The sequence below is a fragment of the Portunus trituberculatus genome, chromosome 41, assembly GCF_017591435.1.
Source record: "Portunus trituberculatus isolate SZX2019 chromosome 41, ASM1759143v1, whole genome shotgun sequence".
Classification (NCBI taxonomy): domain Eukaryota; kingdom Metazoa; phylum Arthropoda; class Malacostraca; order Decapoda; family Portunidae; genus Portunus; species Portunus trituberculatus.
The window spans coordinates 27,968,228-27,988,227 of record NC_059295.1 but is presented as its reverse complement, the minus strand read 5'-3'; the positions used below and the strand labels follow the sequence as shown (position 1 = coordinate 27,988,227).

Sequence of the window (20,000 nt, the reverse complement as noted above, 5' to 3'; positions counted from 1 at the left end):
TTTTTTCTTTTTTGACTTTTCTTTATGTGTTCCTGATACATTTCTCCTCTTCCCCCTTACTCTCTCTGTCTCTTCTCTTCCTCCTTCTTCGCTTGTTTCTTCCTACTTTAGCTGCAAATACCAAGGAGCCCCAGGTATGGTCAGTATAAGCCCGCGTCTCCCTCCACACTCCAACACTCGCCCCTCCTCGAGCATACTGACCTCCAGTTCAGTCCACATCATCGTGCGCAACACCGCCGCCACCCCCCCAACGACAGCCTCCACCAGTACTTCCTCCACCTCCACGGCAAGGAAGGGAAGAGAAGCAGCTTGGAGGAAATAGATTCGTGTTCTCAAGGTGAAAACAACGACAAAACAGCACAGGACGACGGGAGTGGGAGCAGAAATGGGAGCGGCGACGACAAAGCCAAGGACGAGGAGACACGAGGCGCAGCACATTTGATCTTGGACCACCAGCCTCTTCTCGGCCGCTCCAGGACTCCAAGCATCACCATTGACTTTGAGACGCCCGAGAAGGACGCCTCGCGCTTGCCTTCCTCCCATAGCGAAGAGCCAGGACGACTCCTACCGCGCGAAAGACGTAAAAGTGGACATGAGTGTGTGATGAGCTCTTACCGGAGGGGCAGCGAAGCTCACACACGCCGAAATAGCGAAGGACATTCTCGCCGGAGTAGCAGCGCACATTCCCGCCGGGGAAGCACGCTCTCCTACGTCCTCTATCAGGTTAGTGAACACGGCGAGCGGCGCGATCCTTGGTGGTGGCGGTCGTGGCTTCCAACAGTGCAGTTTCTGTAAAGTCTTAGGAATATGCGATTTCCCGCTGGTTGTCTGAAGAGAGGAAGGAAAGCGTTCAGGTAAAGGAAAGGAATTAGAAAGCCACTATTGCAAGATCTTGGACTGAGCGGTCGATGAATTCGTTAAATTTTCACCTTTCCGGCATCCTTGTTTCCTCCTGACCTCGCTGCCCTGTGCCATCCAGTTACATCCCACGATGAGTAATCAAACTGCCAGGAAGGAGTGAAAAATGTAAAGACGCGGCAGCTACAACACATCCTGTGGGAAGAGAGGTGGTTATGGAAGGCGAGGCATAGGGTTGGGATGGGTAGAGTCTCAATCGATCTCTTGGGGTATTAAGGGAAGCGATAAATTTTGGGGACAAGCACTAACCACCTGATACAGGTGATGGTGGCGGTGGTGGTGGTGGTGGTGGTTTTAGTGGAAGTGGTCGTCAGGTGAAGGGAAGAAAAGAAATTGCGTCGCTGTGCTAACTTACGGTCTCGTTAAATGATGAAGGTTGACACTACGCGCGTGACCTGAAGTTATTATATGGTGGAGAATAGTTGCAGGAAGAAAAGAGGATGGAGGAGAACGAGTGTTGCGAATGTTCACGGTAGTAGAAGAAAGAGGCCAGCACTTAATTATTGAGCAAGGCAGTCTATAAGTGGAAGAAGAGAATGAGTAGTGTAGTTATGCTGTCAGCGACACGCCACATCACTCTGGCCCAGTGACGTCGCATGACCTGCTTCCAAAACGCGCAGAAATACGGAACGATAAAAAAAAAAGAGAAATTGAACTTGATATGATAAAACCAACAAAATGGAGGGATGAAAATATGGTACAGTTATTAGCGATTGTGTTGAGAATAAAATATAAGTACGACATAACTCAAACATCAAAATATCCAAGCATTATAAATCAAAAAAATCAAATGCAGGTCACAGTCGAATACTCAGCATTTATATTTACATATGAAAAATATAAACCATCAACGAATTAAATCAGTGAACACATGGAAGGGAAACGAGCGAGGGAGAGGAGTAACAGTTTAAATCTAATTATGATACATACGTTTAAGTCACACTAGAATCAGCATTTACATTTACACATGAAAAATTTGAAACGTCAGCGAATTAAATCAGTGAACACATGAAAGGGAAAAGAGCGAGGAAGAGGAGCATTATTTCAAATCTAATTATGATAAATAGGTAGACTTCTATAGTAATGAGGGCTGAGTTTTAAGGGTGAGTGAATGAGCCACGACTGACCCCGCCACCGTCACTACACACAGTCGCCAGCCACAGTCGTCGCCGCCCCACACACCGCCAAGATTATTTTCAAGGAATGACCACAACAATCACTGAGAGTACGGTTGGTTGGATTAATTCTCTTATCTCCCTTTCTCCCTCCTTGCCTCCCTTGCCTCTCTTGCCTCCCTTGCCTCCCTCCCTCCCTGGTCCTGCTCTCTCCCGCCCTCACCCTCTGCCTGCTGGACTCAATTGTCGAAACTTATTTTTTGTCATTTTCAATTGTGTGTTTTCCTTCCTCTCTTATCTCCACAGTTGAAGGTTTTCGTGCTTCTTAGAGCATCCTCCCTCCCTCCCTTTCCTTTACCGCATCGTCTCTCTCTCTCTCTCTCTCTCTCTCTCTCTCTCTCTCTCTCTCTCTCTCTCTGAGATTCTCAGTGACCAGAATTAAAAAGGAGGGAGGAGAGGAGAGGGACGAAGCGAGGGATAAACTTCTTTCTTTACTCGGTTCGTTTCTGAGAATGTGGCTTTTCGGTGTAGAAACTTTATATTCTCTCTCTCTCTCTCTCTCTCTCTCTCTCTCTCTCTCTCTCTCTCTCTCTCTCTCTCTCTCTCTCTCTCTCTCTCTCAGGGCCTTACGTGACCTCATTCTAGCAAAAACCGCAATCCAAGAACATTACGAGACTCTCCACCTTCCTTTGGACATCAAGGACACAGATTCATTTCCTCCTTCTCGTCTTCAATGTAAAGTTCTTGACATTCGTTTGGACTCGTTTGGAATTGTGTCAAGCCAATGTCCCTGGTGCTTCTCTTTTCAATCCTCATGGGACCAGTATGGTGAAACGCTTATAGGCTCGCGTTAACCTCCTCAGTATACTGGCACACATTTTTACCTTGATTTTTCGGTATGATTGGACGGTTTTATTGGCATTAGGAAGGATCTATGGAGGTCAGAAGGTTAATGGCCAGAGTCATCGCTATTTTAACCCCATGTAAGTTTTTGAAGCTGTATAAAATCACCAAATTAGTAAGCAGATTGAATATGAAAGCGTCTCATGGTACTGAAGGGGTTGAGAACTGTTTTCGAAGACCAAAGAATTTTTCATTAGTGTTTCGTCACGTCAGTAGTACAGATACTGTCACCAAAATCATTAAATCACCCTTAAAATGGCCAGTAACTTCCACTTGAACCTGTTTAAAGTGTATAAATAACATGCACGTAGCAAGTCCTGTTTTCCAAGACTAAAATAATTTCATAGATTTTTTCACATGGGTAACACAGAAGCGTGGCTAAAATACCGCTAAAAATAATGAAATCACCCCTTAGAATATCCAGCACCTTCCACTACAGCGTGTTAAAAGTAGCAAAGGTATAAGCTGCTGGCAGGAAGGTTGCAGACTACTGTCCCAGGCTGGTGTTCCTCTCTTTCTTTACCTCCTCAACAAGAGAATGCAAAAGCTACTTACTGTTTGCATTGTGATCCTCGTGTGTTTTCTTATATTTATGGTGAATCTTTACCAGGCGTGTTGTGTAGCTTGATTTGTGGTGTATATTTATTTAGTTAGTTAGTTCAATACTCTTGCTGTGTGTTTACTTTGCATGATCCAATAGAGATGAAGTTATTATTGTTGTTTCTATTGTTTTTGTATTCCTGTTATTGTTGTTATTGTTATTGTTATTATTATTTTTATTATTGTTTTTATTATAATTAGTAGTAGTAGTAGTAGTAGTAGTAGTAGTAGTAGTAGTAGTAGTAGTAGTAGTAGTAGTAGTAGTAGTAGTAGTAGTAGTAGTAGTAGTAGTAGTAGTAGTAGTAGTAGTAGTAGTAGTAGTAGTAGTAGTAGTAGTAGTAGTAGTAGTAGTAGTAGTAGTAGTAGTAGCAGTGGTAGTAGTAGTAGGAGGAGGAGAAGAAGAAGGAGGAGGAGGATAGTAGTAGAAACAGTATTACTCGCAATAGTTGTAATGGTTATGATGGTGGTGGTCAGTTAATTCTAAAGAGAAAATGGTGACATGCCCACTCGTCTCCTTAACCTATATATTTCGCTTCCACCATTGTGATCTGCCTTCCTTCACTGTTTTCCTGACATTGTTATGGCAGAACTTGTTTGTCAGTATGTATGTTTGTTTGTGAGATGGTATGTCAGCTATTAAGTCTTGTCTATTTGTCAGTTTAACCCCTTCAGTACTGAGACGCATTTTTACCATGAGTTTTATGTACGATTAGACCATTTTATTGACACTAGGAAGGGTCTTTGGTGGTCAGAAGTTTAATAGTCAGAATCCTCACTATTTTAATCCCCACATAAGTTTCTGAAGCTGTATAAAATCATCAAATACTAAGCAGAATGAATAAGAAAACGCGTCATAGTAATCAAGGGGTTAATGTTTGTGTATTTATCTTTGCCTTGAGAATTTTCATGTTACATCTTCAGCAATACGTACTATATTGATCAATTTCTGCATTGTTTATTATAAATGACTGGGTAATGTTTGTTTATACTTTATCTCTCTCTCTCTCTCTCTCTCTCTCTCTCTCAAATGTTTCAAAATCTCCGGCATGCTCTGGTTCCTTACTACACTCTTCTTCCCCGTTGACGTGCTCATGCCTCACTGATTTCCCCGGTGGCCCTGAATCATCATCCCCTTGAGGACCATCTCACCCCGTTAGTTGAGCGCCGGTCAGTCTCATTCACGACCTCTGTTACCTTACACCGTCACCTTGCCACACCCACGAGGCCTGTTTCCCCTGTCCTTCCATACTGTGGCCGTTGATGTGTCACAGTTGCTTGAGATGTAAAACTATTACATTTTACCTCATTGCCTTGCCTCTTCTACCTTTCCTAGTGTTCAACATCCCGCCTTTTTTGGTCCCTCCTTCGATGTGTCCCTTCAACTCACTTCCCTTACTCATCATCCCCTGGTTTTGCAGATGGCTCATCCTAACCGGCGTGAAGTAAAGGCTGCTAAGAGTCTCAGCATCATCGTGTTGTTCTTCATGATCAGCTGGTTTCCACTGTACACCATCAACTGCGTGCAGGCGTTCTGTAAGCACTGCACGGCATCCAGTGGAGTCATGTTCTTCACCATCACCCTCACGCACCTCAACTCTGCCATCAATCCCTTCCTCTACGCCTACCACATGCATGTACGTGACTGCCAGGGAGTGAGCTGGGTGATGAAAATGTGGTATCAATAACTTAAAGGGGAGAGGAGGACTATGAGAATCGGATGAGAGCAGTAACATGCAGAAGAGTAGAAAGGTGATAGCATCTGGATCAGGTTACTACATTTGGAAAGGTAGGATGATGAAATGAGTGATGGTAATGACGGAAAGGAATAGAGTAAGGTGATGACACAAGGGAGAAGGTAGGGTGGTGATAACTGGTTGTGGCCTGTGGGTAATGGCGAGGAAGGGTGATTGTACTAAATAAGGGTAACGGAATTGTTTTCAGATTCAGAGTTAGAGTTATATAATTATGTATGCAGTAGGCTGTACCATGAAGACACGTTTTCCAGCCTATATAAGCCTCTAGTAAGTGAGATGTGTCTTAATGTGTCGAGGACAAGCTGCAAACCCACAACCCACTGGTGACCAATGAAACAAGTACTGTAGCCTGCAATTATTTTGTCTGTCAGTTGATGACCACATTAGTTTCACATATTTCCACATTTTTTTTTTTTTTTTTTTTTTTACATTACAAGGGCACTGGCCTAGGGAAAACAAAGTGTTGGAAAAAAAAAAATCCCGCTGGTTGCCAGGCCCTGTTAAGAGGAAAGTAGAAAGAGAAAACAAAAAATCTAAAAGGAGGGTCCAGTTAACGTAAGAGGTGTCTTGACACTCCTCTTTTGAAAGAGTTTAAGTCATAGGCAGGTGGAAATACAGACACAGGTAGAGAGTTCCAGAGTTTACCAGTGTAGGGAATGAAGGAGTGAAGATACTGGTTAACTCTTGCATTATATATATATATATATATATATATATATATATATATATATATATATATATATATATAGTACATCCATATAACACACACACACACACACACCGCGTAGTGTAGTGTAGTGGTTAGCACGCTCAACTCACCATCGAGAGGACCGGGTTCGAGTCCCGGTGCGGCGAGGCATATGGACAAGCCTCTTAATGTGTGGTCCCTGTTTGCCTAGCAGTAAATAGGTACGGGATGTAACTAGAGGGGTTGTGGCCTCACTTTCCCAGTGTGCGGATTGTGTTGTGGTCTCAGTCCTACCTGAAGATCGGTCTATGAGCTCTGAGCTCACCCTGTAATGGGGAAGACTAGCTGGGTGACCAGCAGACGACCGAGGTGAATTACACACACACGCACACACACACACCCGGTAGCTCAGTGGTTAGAGCGCTGGCTTCACAAGCCAGAGGACCGGGGTTTGATTCCCCGGCCAGGTGGAGATATTTGGGTGTGTCTCCTTTCACATGTAGCCCCTGTTCACCTAGCAGTGAGTAGGTACGGGATGTAAATCGAGGAGTTGTGACCTTGTTGTCCCGGTAAGTGTTGTGTGCCTGGTCTCAGGCCTATCCGAAGATCGGAAATAATAAGCTCTGAGCTCGTTCCGTAGGGTAACGTCTGGCTGTCTCGTCAGAGACTGCAGCAGATCAAACAGTGAACACACACACACACTCTAATAGCCAAGATTCATATCTCATGTCTCACTCACCACACGTAAGGTTTCTCAGTGATGAGCCATGAACAAACAGATGCAGTATATTCTCCCTGAGGTGTGTTTTAGGGAATTCGTGATGCCAGGAAATGTTCTGTGGCATTGCAATCTGTTTAAACTATTTAAATTTAAATTTAAATGTTTGGTATGTCTTGTCTTTGCAGGACTTCCGAGCCGCCTTGAAGTCCTTCATCCTACACCACATCCTGCGCCGTCCACTGGATCCTGACCTGATGATCAATCGCAGTGTAGCTTCTCTCCACCACCACTCCACCATGCACCGCATCAACGTGAATGACGCTTGCCTCACCAACGTTCACACGCCCCGCTCCCACAACAGTCCTGTCTCTGGTTCCCCAATGGATGGCATCAGGTCTCGATCTTCCACTCTGGGCAGCTTTGGTCCCTGGGACTCCTACAAGGCTTTGTCCACTTCTGTCTCTTTCCCTTCTTCCCCTGCATTCACTACACCCTCTTCTGTGGGTGCCCATACAAATGACTTTTTATCCCATCGCCCACAAGTCACCACTCTCATCAGTCATGGAAAATCAATCTTAACCAAGGATATTCATGATACAACAGATGAAACTTCACAGGCCTTGTTGCCTTCTTCAGTAGCTCTCTGTGTACCAACCACTCACCACAGTCACAGGCTCAATTCCCATGACACTTTACAAAACAATAACCTAAATAACAACCTATCCCAGACTGACCAGCAATTTTCTCTCACCAACTCAGTTACTTCCTTGCCACCACCACAAACAGAGATGGATGATACAGCTGATGTAGCAGTAAATGATGACCATCACAGGTGGTCTCTAGGGACTGACCAGTATGAGGAATCACCAGCAAGAAGTGAGTCTGAGGCAACAGTGCAGGTTGGGGATGCTCTGGAATCAAAAGACATCAACAACATTCACAATTTTTCTGAACCGGAAACTATGAATAGCACCGTTCAACCCCTGAGTGACTCATCACTGACAGGTTCTGTCTGTACTGACACCAACAAAGAACAAAACAGTAAACAAGAAGGATCCTCATCTTGTATAGCTTACTCCACCACTTTTCCTTTAGCTCCAACAGCCTCCATAGAAACACTGCATGACTCACCTTGCAATGGCATAAGCCAACCTAGCCAGGATTGCACTGAAGCAGTCTCAGTGAGTGATGAAGCATTGAGCCAAGTTGCCTGTGGTAGGTTGAGCAGCCAGGATGTGGAAATTACTGATGCATCTGGCATTAATCAAAGTGATGCCCAAACACCAACCTCTCTGCTCTCCAATGGCAGTGCATGTGGCCCTATGCACAGCAGTCCTGAGGAAGGGCTTTCATCTCCTACATCCCCTGTGGAACTTGGTCCAGAATCCCTTATTCCTCAGGTCACAGAGAGTGAACCATCAATTTTTTTGAGGCAACTTGGTAAATATCTCCCAAAAATCTTACAAAAGAAGGAAGGCGGCCAGCGACCGCGGTTCTTCAGATTACAGAATTGGTGGTCACAGGACTCAAGACACAAGTCTTACCATGGGATTTCTATGGAATCTAGGGATTCCACCCTCACCAGACGTGCTTGCAGTGTCAGTGGTGCAATAGGGACGTAACAGTTGTCCTGCACCATAGTCTTGTGGACCTCAGGGGCCATCCCTGCTTTCTATTGCAGTGATAGTTTGCTGTAAATACTTGTGACATTGGTCATTTGCAGAAGTTACATTTGAAAAAATCAGACAGTTCCAGTGCTGTCTGCATGTCAGTTTGGTCCAAGAGGAGCAGTGTATCCATAGATGTTGCCTCATAGTGTAAGCACACTAAATGGCCTTCCCATGTAGTGTTATCTTGTGCTTCTGGGAAGGATGGAACATCCTGCTGTCCTGCTGGTAATGGGCTCAGGAGTGTGCAGTGAAGTGCTGTGCTGTTGGATTTGGGTGCCAGTAGGGGCTGTGCTGGTGGTGTGGAGGGGCCAAGGAGCTGCAAAGCCAAGTGTGACTTTTGTTGGTTGATAATGTGTACTCCTTGAAAGATGTGATCAGGATTACCACACAGCAGCAGTGTTGCCCGTACTGCTTCCTTGGGCCCCATGTCCTTACTGTGACCTTGTCAGTATTATCTAATCAGTAATATACTTTATACAAATGATGTGCAGGTATTATAAATTATATTTTCACATACCTATACCTAAGTCATCTTGTGTACCATCGTGGATGGTAGTTTTGGAAGAGCCTCTCACTGTGCATTATGCTGATATGTAATACTCATGTCCATTATGTGACTAATGTGCAAAACATATACTTCCTGTCCATTGAGCCTTCATTATCAGTAGCTGATTCAGTATGTTTTCAGTCCATGACCCTCACCATACATAATCTCTCTAGACAATACTTTAGGTTATGACCCTGAAATCCATAAACTTCCCTTCTTTATGTTGTCTTGCATAATTTTGTTAGTGTTTTTATTCTAAAAACAACTTCAGATGTAATCCAGATACTGTGTCAACAGTCCCTGGGCATGTGCAGTGTTTAGTGTCCCTTCATTGTGTCTACATTATTTACTGCTGTGTTGCATCACAACATGAACAGCTGAGGAAGCTGTGTGCTAACCAAATGAAAACTCAAGCTCCAGCCAAGCCTTGGGGGAGAGGCTGCAGGTGCTGGCATGAAACTGATAAGTGCAAATTTAATTTATTCATATGAGGACACTTGCCTGCTGGTGGAAGTTTAGGTGTGGCAGGTGAAGTGTCTGAGGTCTATATTTTTATTTGAGGCTTAACAGTAAACATCAGTACAGGAATAACCTTTTGTATGAAATTAGGTTGGCAAAAGTGTAATGTGTGCACTATAAATACTCTAATTTAAGATTAAGTGGTAACTGTTGTGATTTTTGTGGAACCTTTACCTGTGGCAATTCCTTTTGTGCATCATTGCATTTTGGAGCCACATTGCAAGCTACAGCAGCAAGTGTGTGTGTGTGTGTGTGTGTGTGTGTGTGTGTGTGTGTGTGTGTGTGTGTGTGTGTGTGTGTGTGTGTGTGTGTGTGTGTGTATAAAGTAGTACTAAGAATGAAACCAGTCACCCTTGTTATTTCAGTGACCCATATCTGAGTGATTGAGGGAACCACATGCTGCTCCCATGCCTACTTTCTCTTTCTGGTCCCAGGTTTGATCATGGGTTCTGTGATTTGAAAGCTTTTGATAATTTCTAACTACTCCTCCATATCCATTGACAAGATGTACTGCTCTTCCTTTCCTTGAGTCCCTGGCCTCATCCCAGTGTATGGGAAGTGTGCCAGGCAAGCCATCCTCCTCTTCTAAAATCTCAGCATAAAGTTCCCATACAAGCAGACTGACATGAAGAAGATTTTCAACATTTTGAGAAAATTAGTTGGGTCCACTACAAATTTGAAAAATGGCAATGGCATGTTTCCAGCATTAACATAACATTGTTTCAAGGTCTTGTGCATCCATGACACTGCCTCTGCCTCCTTTCTCCTTCATGGTCTTTTAGAATTTCTATCTAGTTGTATTTACTTTGTGTGTGTGTGTGTGTGTGTGTGTGTAAAGAAGTTAAACTGGTGAATGAGATTATTATAAAGAAATAAGGGGAGCAAGAGATTAGTGAATGACTGGACACAGAGATGAATGAGTAATTAGCAGGACTGGGGTGTGAGTGAGGGCATAAGTATGAAGCGGCTGGCTGGCTGCCTCCCTCACCTGGGGTATGTCAGCCATTTCATGTACTGAGTGACAAATATGGTTAACTTTAGCTTTAATGGGGGAACTATTTTTAGGTATGTGTCAAATACATTGTCATCAAATAACTGAGCAATGTTTGATGTCTTCATTGCTTCCTCAAGATCAATATTTTTCATTATGAGTTTACATATTTTTGTTTTGTTGATCAGGCAGACGAGTTATTCTAAAGGAAGCTTTACTGATATTCTGAGTAAAACCTGGCTTTGAATAAAGTGTCAAGACAGTGTGCTGTCTCCTACCTTCACTGATTCACTCCAAGACTTTCCTTCATCAATCATGTCCTCCTAGTTTGGTGCTTGTGTCTTGTAGTGGTGGTGGAGCTGGATATTGGTTAGTAGTGCCTTTCCTGGCACTACAACAGAGCTACAAACACAGATGTGATTTTAGTATTCTTAACAATTACTCTCAGGTGTAATGGTGAGTGAGGGCTTGTACACAGCCTCATCTTGGCTGTCCCTCCCACACCCCATGCTGGTGTTGCTTTTGTATATAGAAAACTGTCGTGAGTGATTTTTCGTGAAAATACAGGATTTTAGTTAACTTTAATAAGTTTTATCATGTGTCAAAACAAACTAGTGTCATAATAAGAAAACAACTTAAGAAGCATTTTAATTTTACTAACATAGTAGGTTTTACAGATACAAAAATATATTACATCTGATCTCTTGCATGAGACATCATTAATCAAGAGCTGTAAAAGCAACATCATTGCAAAAGTAATCAATCAGGATTCAGTGATTGTTTTTTTTTTTTTCCCATGAATGTACCAAAGATATCACAATTTGAGCATTCAGTGATCCTACACACGGACACAACAGTTGCTTGTCCACACAAGACCACTACAGAAACACATCCTTTGTCTTGTGTGAGAATTATTAATCATGAAGGTGCACCAACACCAGAAATGTTAATATACATATGATATCCATGCATACAAGGCATTAAGTCCGACCACAGCAATATAAGCTCTGTTATAGTAGTAATGATAATACCATATGATAAGATATTCAGCATAAGTTATATAATATACTGATTTGGTGACAATCTGTTGTAAACATAATACAAAATGAATGTGCAAGGTGTGTAGCATGCAACATTAAGCTTCAGAGAGTATGAAGGAAGAAGATTACAAGTTTTTGTTTTCTTTATAGTTGTGGTACAATGGCATGTCCACCACTGTGTCTGTCACCGCTCACTGTGATTCACTCAGATTCAGTTTTCATATTCATATCATGGAAAATATACAAATTGTACATAAATTAAGATGAAGTGAGATGTGTGAGTGTGTGCTCTACATGAATGTATGAGGAATAATCACATGAGGTTTTTTTTTTTTTTCTGAGATCACTTAGTTTTTCTTCATTCGGATGAAACTTTTAATGTGTTCTGCTTTGTTCTGGGAAACTGTCCTTCCTGACAGCTGGCAGTGTCTAGTGATGCAAGAAAATAGTACATGTATGGAGCTCACATCTGAAATTATCATTTCAATTATGTACGACTTTTGCATCTTAATTTTTGTTCTTATGGTGAGATGACGTCTGCCTCATTTATCCATCACTAGAAGGATGCCAGCTCAGTGAAAAGACAGAAACTATGATGCATATATAAAGTCACTTGTTTCTCACAATCACTTTAAGTAGATTTTCTTACCTACTCAATGGCGAAAATAAGAAATATCAATTTAAGTAATATCCATGGCATATTCCAATTTTAAATCTGTTATTTTTTCTTTTTCAATATATAAGATAGAAACATTAATTCAAGTTTTGTATTATATTTCTGATTGATGATGCTCTTCTCAGTTTTTAGTTTTCATTCAGTCATTATTATAGAAAATTAATACATACATATATCAGAAAATTGTTGACAATCAAAATAGTCCATAGTATATACACAATAAATATTTACAACTAAAATCATAGTAGCAGCAGCAATAGCAATAGCAGTAAAAGATAAAATCACAGAATAATCACCACAGGATAGCCTATCACACCAGCACAGAACACTTACTGGTATCAGGAGAGAATTAAGTGTGGATTATTATGCAGCTCAGTGATTAGTTAAGAACCCCACTACATTATCTACACTCAATGCCTCAAGTGCTTGGCACTGGCACATGAGCAAAACCCTATGCTGTAGGTCAATTGTAAATCAGTGCACAAGTTTGCAGCAAGTTGAGCTTAAAGCTAATAGTAGTCTGTTTGAGTTTTACGAACAGTATATTTGAGGTAATGCGTGAGATACTTTGTACATGGAGCATCATAAGTGTGCACGTGTTTGTCTATGATTCGTCATTTGTGAGTGTGTGTGCATGTACAATACCATAAAGGAACAGTATGCAAACTGAATATTACTTAACTATACATTGTTCACACAACTCTTGGTACAGTGACACAGTGCAGAGTATCTGGTGAACAGGAAGCACTTCAGGTTTGCTCTTCCTTTGAGATGAAAAGCTAGCCACCAGTCTTGAACTGTCTCTCCTGCTTCTTTCAGTTCTTACACACTGATTGAGTTTGGCACAATAGTTGGGTCCAGCCAGTCAAACTTCCACTGGCGGTCAATGTTGGATTTTTGCATATCTAGGCTCAGTCTCTTCAAGTCTTTCTTGAATCTGAAAGTGATATCAATTGTAAATGCTGAGGATAGTTTGGACAGATTTAAAACTCATTTGTGGTCATGTTATATTACAAGTACAAAATGTTGTGAATTAAAAAATATATAAATACATATAAAGTAAATGAAATTGCATAAATTATGATATAATAGTATGTAATAAGTGTTTTTGCAGCACAGTGAACTAGAAATGAAGCCAACCATGCAAGATAAAGATCCTTACAAAGAGACAGGCATGACTGGATGTCCTGACTCAGGGAAATACTAAAGCCAAGCATTACTAACTAAGCCATATGTGATCTCTTGTGGCCCTAGTTAATTTAGAGCTTAATGCATGAATGAGTGTGATTCCTGTCAGCCAAAATTGGTGATATCATGTAATATATCATTTATATCTTCATTGCATTATAAAATCATCCTCAAACTGTATGTATTACTTTAGAGGGAAGATGTGTATGTCAAATCACTGTGAAAGCAAATCTTCAGTCTGAGAAGTTGATCTTGAGCCAGGCAGGACTGCCACACACTGTTAGAGGAGTTGGGTTTGGATGTAACACTTGCTGAACACTAAAGAAGAGGACCACCCTTCAGGTTTTGTGTAATCACTTAATGTCCAAAGAAGTTCCTCAGCATACTTCTTCATTAGAATAAGTGGCTGAGAACATGTTTTTTCTTTCTGGCCAAGGTCAACAAAAAGAGCAAAAAGAGAAAGCATACTGCAGTGCCAGTTCCAAGAGAAAGGTCAAAAGGATACCAAAACTTCCCCCATTGAATAAGTTCATAGAAAATAGAAAATACAGATGCACATGACAAGACTCAAAGTTTAGTGAGGTGTAAATACTCACTCTTCAGCTGCCTGGACGCCCACAGGGTCATACAAGTACTGCATCTCAAAGTTACCAAGGCTGTTGGTGCCACGACTGGACAACAGCTTTGTGATGACCATGATGTCCAGAGTCATCCTCTTGTCAGGCAACAGAGCCATGATGTCCTTCTCAGTGTAGATTTTCTGCAGATAAATGATTAAGTTACATATTTTGGCTCCCTTGAACCAGCATGTGGGATGAGGACAGAGTTTTATTAATGAGATATAATATCAAGATAATAGTGTCAGTTCTACAACTTTGTTTCTAGAAAGAGAATAGTGTAAAATGAGTTAATGAATTATTAACATCATCACAATACACCACATGAAACTACATGAAACTACAGACAACATGAGGAAGGCTTCACCTTTTCAGACGGCACAGGGCCCATGAGGATGCCGGGGTAGTTGGGTACAAATCCATACTGTTCATATTGCTGGAAGTTTGCTGCAGCATGCCCCAGGGAGCAGGTGGCAATGATCACTGTCACAGCATCAACCACTTGATCCACACTGGTGAAGCCTGCACAAGATAAAGGAAAAACGCAGTGGTAACCCAGCTAGTGAAATGTGTTTCAGATATACAGGAGGGAAAATATGAAGATCACAGTCTCGTGTCACTAAAGCTGCAATTTATTTTGTTTTTATGGGAAGTGACAGTGAATTTTTAAGACCTAAGTAGAATGTGGTCTATGAATAAAGTATAAAAGTTTACTATTCATCACTCTACAAGCTAAAGAACCAATGAAAGTAATAATACTGATAAAGGATTACTTTAATAAGGGCAAATGTATCACCTCACTCTTTATGTGTGTGCAATGCTTACCTTCCTCATCATTGCCAGGTACGTTTTTCAGTCCCACACCATTGTTGTCCCGGGGCTTGACCAGCTCCTCCCTCCACCACTTGAGCTCCCAGTCCCCAGTCAGCTTCTCAGGTGTGTCTGTTGTTACATTGGAGAGAATGAATAATTAGTCTGGTGTTGTAAATAGGTTAAGATGATTCATTGAGGTGCAAGATGGAAAATCAATATCTTTAGTCAAATCAACAGCATAAAAGAGTCTTGGATCCTCTTAGTTCACAGGCAAAATACACACCATAATGATGAGTGACAACAGTTCTGACATATTTCTTGATGACATTGTAGAGGGGAATGGCATCATCTCTGTAGGGGTAGTAAGGCAGGACATCTGGGTCTAGCACACCTCGGGACTCGAGCTCTTTCTCTACTTGTCCCTCTCGGTCAAACCTCCAGCGATCAAAGCCTCTCTTCATGAGCTCAAAGATCCCCTGCACACCCTGAGTCATGCACATATCCACCCATCCTCCAGGAGCCACCAGCTTCTCCAGGCCTCGACTGCAACAAAGGTATTGATGCTCATTAGCCTCTTTACCATCATACAGGAATCTATACAGACGTAACTTCAAGGTGAATACACAAGACTATGGAACAGAGAGAATTGGGCCTGGATGACTTATAAGATCAGTAAAGAGGGATGGGTGACTTTTGAGTATGACAAAATGATAGGGGATTATTTTCACCTCTTAATTATAATTTCCCTCAAAATCAAGGAGAATGTAACGTGAAATTTTGTGGCTGGGTTAAAGATTACTAGCACTGTGTTTCTTTTGTATTTTATTCATATAATAATAAATATTTTTGTTAATTGCTGACTGAAGAGAACTTACGTATTGATGGCCAGCAGGAAGAGAAAGTGTGGCGCCATCAGCTTGAAGAGTGGGTGGGAGGGTGACAGGTTGCGGTGGGTACAGATGACCACTCCTTCCATGAGCAGGTGTGTGTAGCCCAGGTGAGTGAGGGCCTGGTGGTGCTGAGCCTCGGCATTGTTGTAGAACATCTTGGCCACCAGCCAGGTGTTGGGAGAATCATTGGGGGTGTACACCTGCAAATATACTCATGAGTCAGCTGCAGCAGGAGCAGAATAAAATTTACAATATAAACACCTGCTTCACTTATTAATTCTATGTTGGGATATACAAGGCAGAATCCAGCAGTGTAATGACAGGGAGTGCAAAGATCTAATGCAAGTAAATAATCTCTGAACCACCTGACAACTATCATGGTCCTGAAATCTAATCTGGTGTGATCTGTTCTTCTAGTAAGGGGTTCGATCCCTAGCATGGGCCTGATTTATCCCACCTTCTGATCTGTTTTTCAGTATCTTGACGCAGTGTCTAACAGCAACATTATAACAGCAAACGACTTGAAAAATGAATATTTCCAAGCAATACAATGAGAATGACTAATCCAAGGAGACTGTAACTATAGAGATGATCATTCATTTAAAATTAGATTACCTCCTCTTCCACTAAACAATATTCATGCACTCATCTTCACCTACATACAATACTAGCAGTCATAGGCTTGCATGGAGAATAGGGAACACTCACCGGGTTGTCAGGACCTTTCTTTTGCTTCAGCTGAATGGCGACTGGCATCAACTCATTCTTCTTGTTGAGATAGAAGAGTGCCAGAGGGGAGGCCAACTGTAAGAAAACACCATACACTGTTTACTCATCCCTGCTATTATTAGTCTGAGTCAGAAGTTTGGTAATGATGTAAACCATTGATGCAATATTGATCTCCAGCCAAGCAGGAAGAAAATTTACTTGAAAGGAAACTAACTGTGTCTTCTATGACCTCATTTTTTGCGGCTCATGATATCTCATAAACAACTGAAGTCATGAATCAGAGTTAACTATTATAAGACAACACAAAATCTCTTTCTTTCTCACTTGATAGAAAGGAAAGATAGGATATAATTAGGATCTCCAAGTTCAAAAATGATTAAAAATTGGCAACAGGGAGGACATTCTTAAACTGGATAATGAGACCAAAAGGATGTCATGATCATGAACCAAAAAACATCACAAGATGGTCACACAATGTAACAAAACTTCTTCACATGTAGACTAGATGTATTGATTCTTAAAGCAGACTGCATGAGGAAGTTGTGTGTATATGCACGGATCATCTTGTATTTAAAGACTTGGATAAAGACAGATATACTCATATGGAGAAACACCACAAGCTTGATTAGAAACAACTCAAGCTCACCTCTCGGTTGTCCTTGCATTCCAGGTTGTCAGTGATTTCCAGGTCACAGATGAAGAGCTTCTTCTTCTTGAGTGCCTCCTCCAGAGTGAGATCATCCAGCAGGCCCTTCACTGTCTCCTCTGTCACATCAAAGCTGGGAGAGGGGAGAGAGGGTCAGTTTGGTGTGCATATGTGTGTGTTGGTTGCCTTTTATATTAATCATTATAAACTTTTCTTCTCTTATTGAGTTGGTGGGCTAGTTTCTGATTTGTATGCTCTGATCATTGTAATAGTTTCTTTCTTTTCATGTACCTAGTGTGTGTTCAGTTACTTGCATAATACTGCAGGATTTTTTTTTTCCTTTCACAGAGATTCTCATTTACAGAGATGAATGCTGGAGGAGTGTACAGTATTAGGCTATTGTGACAATCTGTTGCTTCTGTGAGACTAATATGAGAGAAAACATCCTTCATTATATATACTGTCACTGCACAATAGATACACAAATGCCCTCTGGTGCAAGACGCTGATAACATTACTGACCAGCACAGCATGTACTGTAGTCAGCTGCCACAGAACTTGCTAATCAATTAATTAAGGCAATGAGTTGAACAAATAGTGCCTGATGCTAGAACTCCTCATGATTCAACCTCAAAATAAAGCCTGAAATATTCTCCATGAAGTGCACTATAAAATTATAATGGCAAATGATATACCAGAATTATGAAAAGTTGAAAATAAAAAAAGTGGAAAACAGTATGGACACTTAAGCAGAAGGAAAAAAAAAATAATGAAAAGCCAGGCATGGAAAGACTGAATGAAGAATGAAATTGGCTGGGAAACTGAGTGGCGAGGGAGAGATTGAAGAGAATGAAGAAGCACGTGTGATGGACTGGAGTATATGCAGAATGATGGATGTGTACAATGAGTAGCTGGACACGTGGCTGGCATGGACGTGAATGGAATGTGCAACTGGAATAATACATGGGGAGGATAAAGAATTAACAAGCGGGTAGGCAGACAGGCAGGCGGGCAGGGCAGTAACGAGCATTCATAAGGAGAGGTTGGATTAATACAAAATGGAGGCGACAGAACAAATTTTCCTACTTACTTGTCTGGGATGGCGGGGCACAGAGCAATGACCTGTGGATTGACTCCTTGAAGGCGCTGCAGCCCAAACCACCAGTCCTCCTTCCACACATCAATGCACTGGAAAAGAAAGGATAAGGTGAAGCCAAACTATTGTGAGGTTAGGTTTTTATTGCCAAGATGTCAGTTGGGCCCGCATTAAAGTCTCTCTCTCTCTCTCTCTCTCTCTCTCGTGGAATTTCCGTCACCAGCAGTCAACCTTCCATTGTCAACGCTTTCATATCTCATGATTACAAGAAATGTGAGAAATGCAACTACGTGAATCAAATCATGCCCTAGTATTATGTATATTGACAAAAAAAATCTTAAAATACATACTAAGCAAAAATGAATGGAAGGACTAGTCTATTCTATATTTCTAGTTCATAAATGCACGTCAGGGTAAACAGAAATACAAATTTACAAAGAATCTATTACTATCTTTGTTTGAGCTCCGTTGTAAATGCTTCACAGGCATGTTTCGGTGGGTGACTCGGTTTCATCTGAAGCTCACTTGTCCAACTCATCACCAGTCACCTGATGTGTGTAATGTGTCTGTCCGCGTGGTATGTGTGTGTTTATATTACTAGTGTACGTTCTGTTTACTGATCTGTGAGTGTCTCCAGGCATAGCTAAGTGCACAGGCCATCACAACACTGCCTGTCATTCCACAAGCCAACACGATGCGGTAAAAGGCTGATTCTTGAGGTGAGTGTCTCAGCGGAGGGTTCAGAAGAGGACTATCGTAACTAGATTCATATGTATTCTCTGACGTAGCAATTAGGATGCGATAACTTCAGTACTGGAGACGTGACTTTTGCATTGCGTACCATATTTTGATGGTCTGTCTCTGAAGATGCCATAGAACAGGCGTTTAGATGTTTGCTTTGGTTTACTCGGCCCTCATTGGTGCTAAACGGGAATGGCGGGGCCTGGTTACGAGAAGTACGCGTGGTAGGTTGATTTTTCGCTTTTATACTCCATTTATTTCCTTTTTTTGTGTAGTATTTTTCCTCCTACTTGCCTAATCTCCGTAATAAATGGATAAGAAAAGACTACAATTGGTTGTTCTGAATGTGTACACGGATAGCAGGAGTGAATCATGATGTTTTCAAAGCTGTTAGTGCTTCTTGTGTTACTCTTAACTTAATACGAAAATCGTTGTGAGGCTGGTCAGACAGATGCGTCTTGTTGTTGTAAGAGAGAGAGAGAGAGAGAGAGAGAGAGAGAGAGAGAGTTTAAGATTGGAGCTCAAACGCCAAACTTTGCAGGTTAATATGTTATCCATTATGTAACTTCATTATGTTGATTTAGTAAAAAAAAAGAATGATTGATTGATTGTGTGTGTGTGTGTGTGTGTGTGTGTGTGTGTGTGTGTGTGTGTGTGTGTGTGTGTGTGTGTGTGTGTGACGTACCTCTGGCTCGCCAAGGCTCTTCTTGAACACACTCTTCAGGTTCTCCAGTGTATTCCATTTGGAGGTAGTCCACTCGATGAACTTGGTCTGGGCCAGAAGACTGACCTTCTCGCTGGCGAAGGTCCACTGTAGGGCAGAGGGAGGCGTCAGGTTAGACAGAGATAAAGGCACCAGTAACCCACCCGGTATTTCATGGGATCTCTTCAAGGGCGGCAGCAGGTCATGATAGCTAAGTGGTAGTGGTGATGGGGCGATGATGATAAGTGTGATGATAATGATGATAGTGATGATGTTGGTGGTATTGTGAATTTGATATGCTTTGGTAGTCTTTAGAGGAGTTAATTTATATAAACTCATCACGAGACGGCAATTAGCACGATTATCTCTCTCTCTCTCTCTCTCTCTCTCTCTCTCTCTCTCTCTCTCTCTCTCTCTCTCTCTCAGCTGCCGTCC

General features: G+C 41.8%; 3 protein-coding genes across 11 annotated transcripts in view; 2 read left to right on the top strand and 1 right to left on the bottom strand.

Moving 5' to 3' along the window:
• The window catches only part of LOC123516859, a 197,691-nt gene extending 187,002 nt beyond the window's left edge, over positions 1–10,689 (top strand). For 2 of the 4 annotated variants that reach the window (XM_045276560.1, XM_045276561.1), the window contains 3 exons: positions 112–723; positions 4,955–5,170; positions 6,885–10,689. In XM_045276560.1, the coding sequence (XP_045132495.1) occupies positions 112–723; positions 4,955–5,170; positions 6,885–8,321 (2,265 nt within the window). In that variant the 3' untranslated portion in view covers positions 8,322–10,689. The remainder of the gene's footprint in view (positions 1–111; positions 724–4,954; positions 5,171–6,884) is intronic. The other 2 variants (XM_045276562.1, XM_045276563.1) reach the window with 1 other exon arrangement.
• A 376-nt stretch (positions 10,690–11,065) lies between these two features.
• Positions 11,066–20,000, bottom strand: part of LOC123516860 (allene oxide synthase-lipoxygenase protein-like) — a 96,719-nt gene continuing 87,784 nt past the window's right edge. For 4 of the 6 annotated variants that reach the window (XM_045276568.1, XM_045276564.1, XM_045276569.1 and 1 more), the window contains 10 exons: positions 19,548–19,673; positions 18,116–18,213; positions 17,026–17,158; positions 16,359–16,454; positions 15,636–15,850; positions 15,044–15,303; positions 14,773–14,889; positions 14,315–14,469; positions 13,927–14,090; positions 11,066–13,079 (listed from right to left, as the gene is read on the bottom strand). In XM_045276568.1, the coding sequence (XP_045132503.1) occupies positions 12,965–13,079; positions 13,927–14,090; positions 14,315–14,469; positions 14,773–14,889; positions 15,044–15,303; positions 15,636–15,850; positions 16,359–16,454; positions 17,026–17,158; positions 18,116–18,213; positions 19,548–19,673 (1,479 nt within the window). In that variant the 3' untranslated portion in view covers positions 11,066–12,964. The other 2 variants (XM_045276565.1, XM_045276566.1) reach the window with 2 other exon arrangements.
• LOC123516867 overlaps positions 18,279–20,000 on the top strand; it is a 130,325-nt gene continuing 128,603 nt past the window's right edge. The window contains exon 1 of the mRNA XM_045276579.1: positions 18,279–18,840. The gene's annotated coding sequence lies outside the window, so the exon portion shown is untranslated. The remainder of the gene's footprint in view (positions 18,841–20,000) is intronic.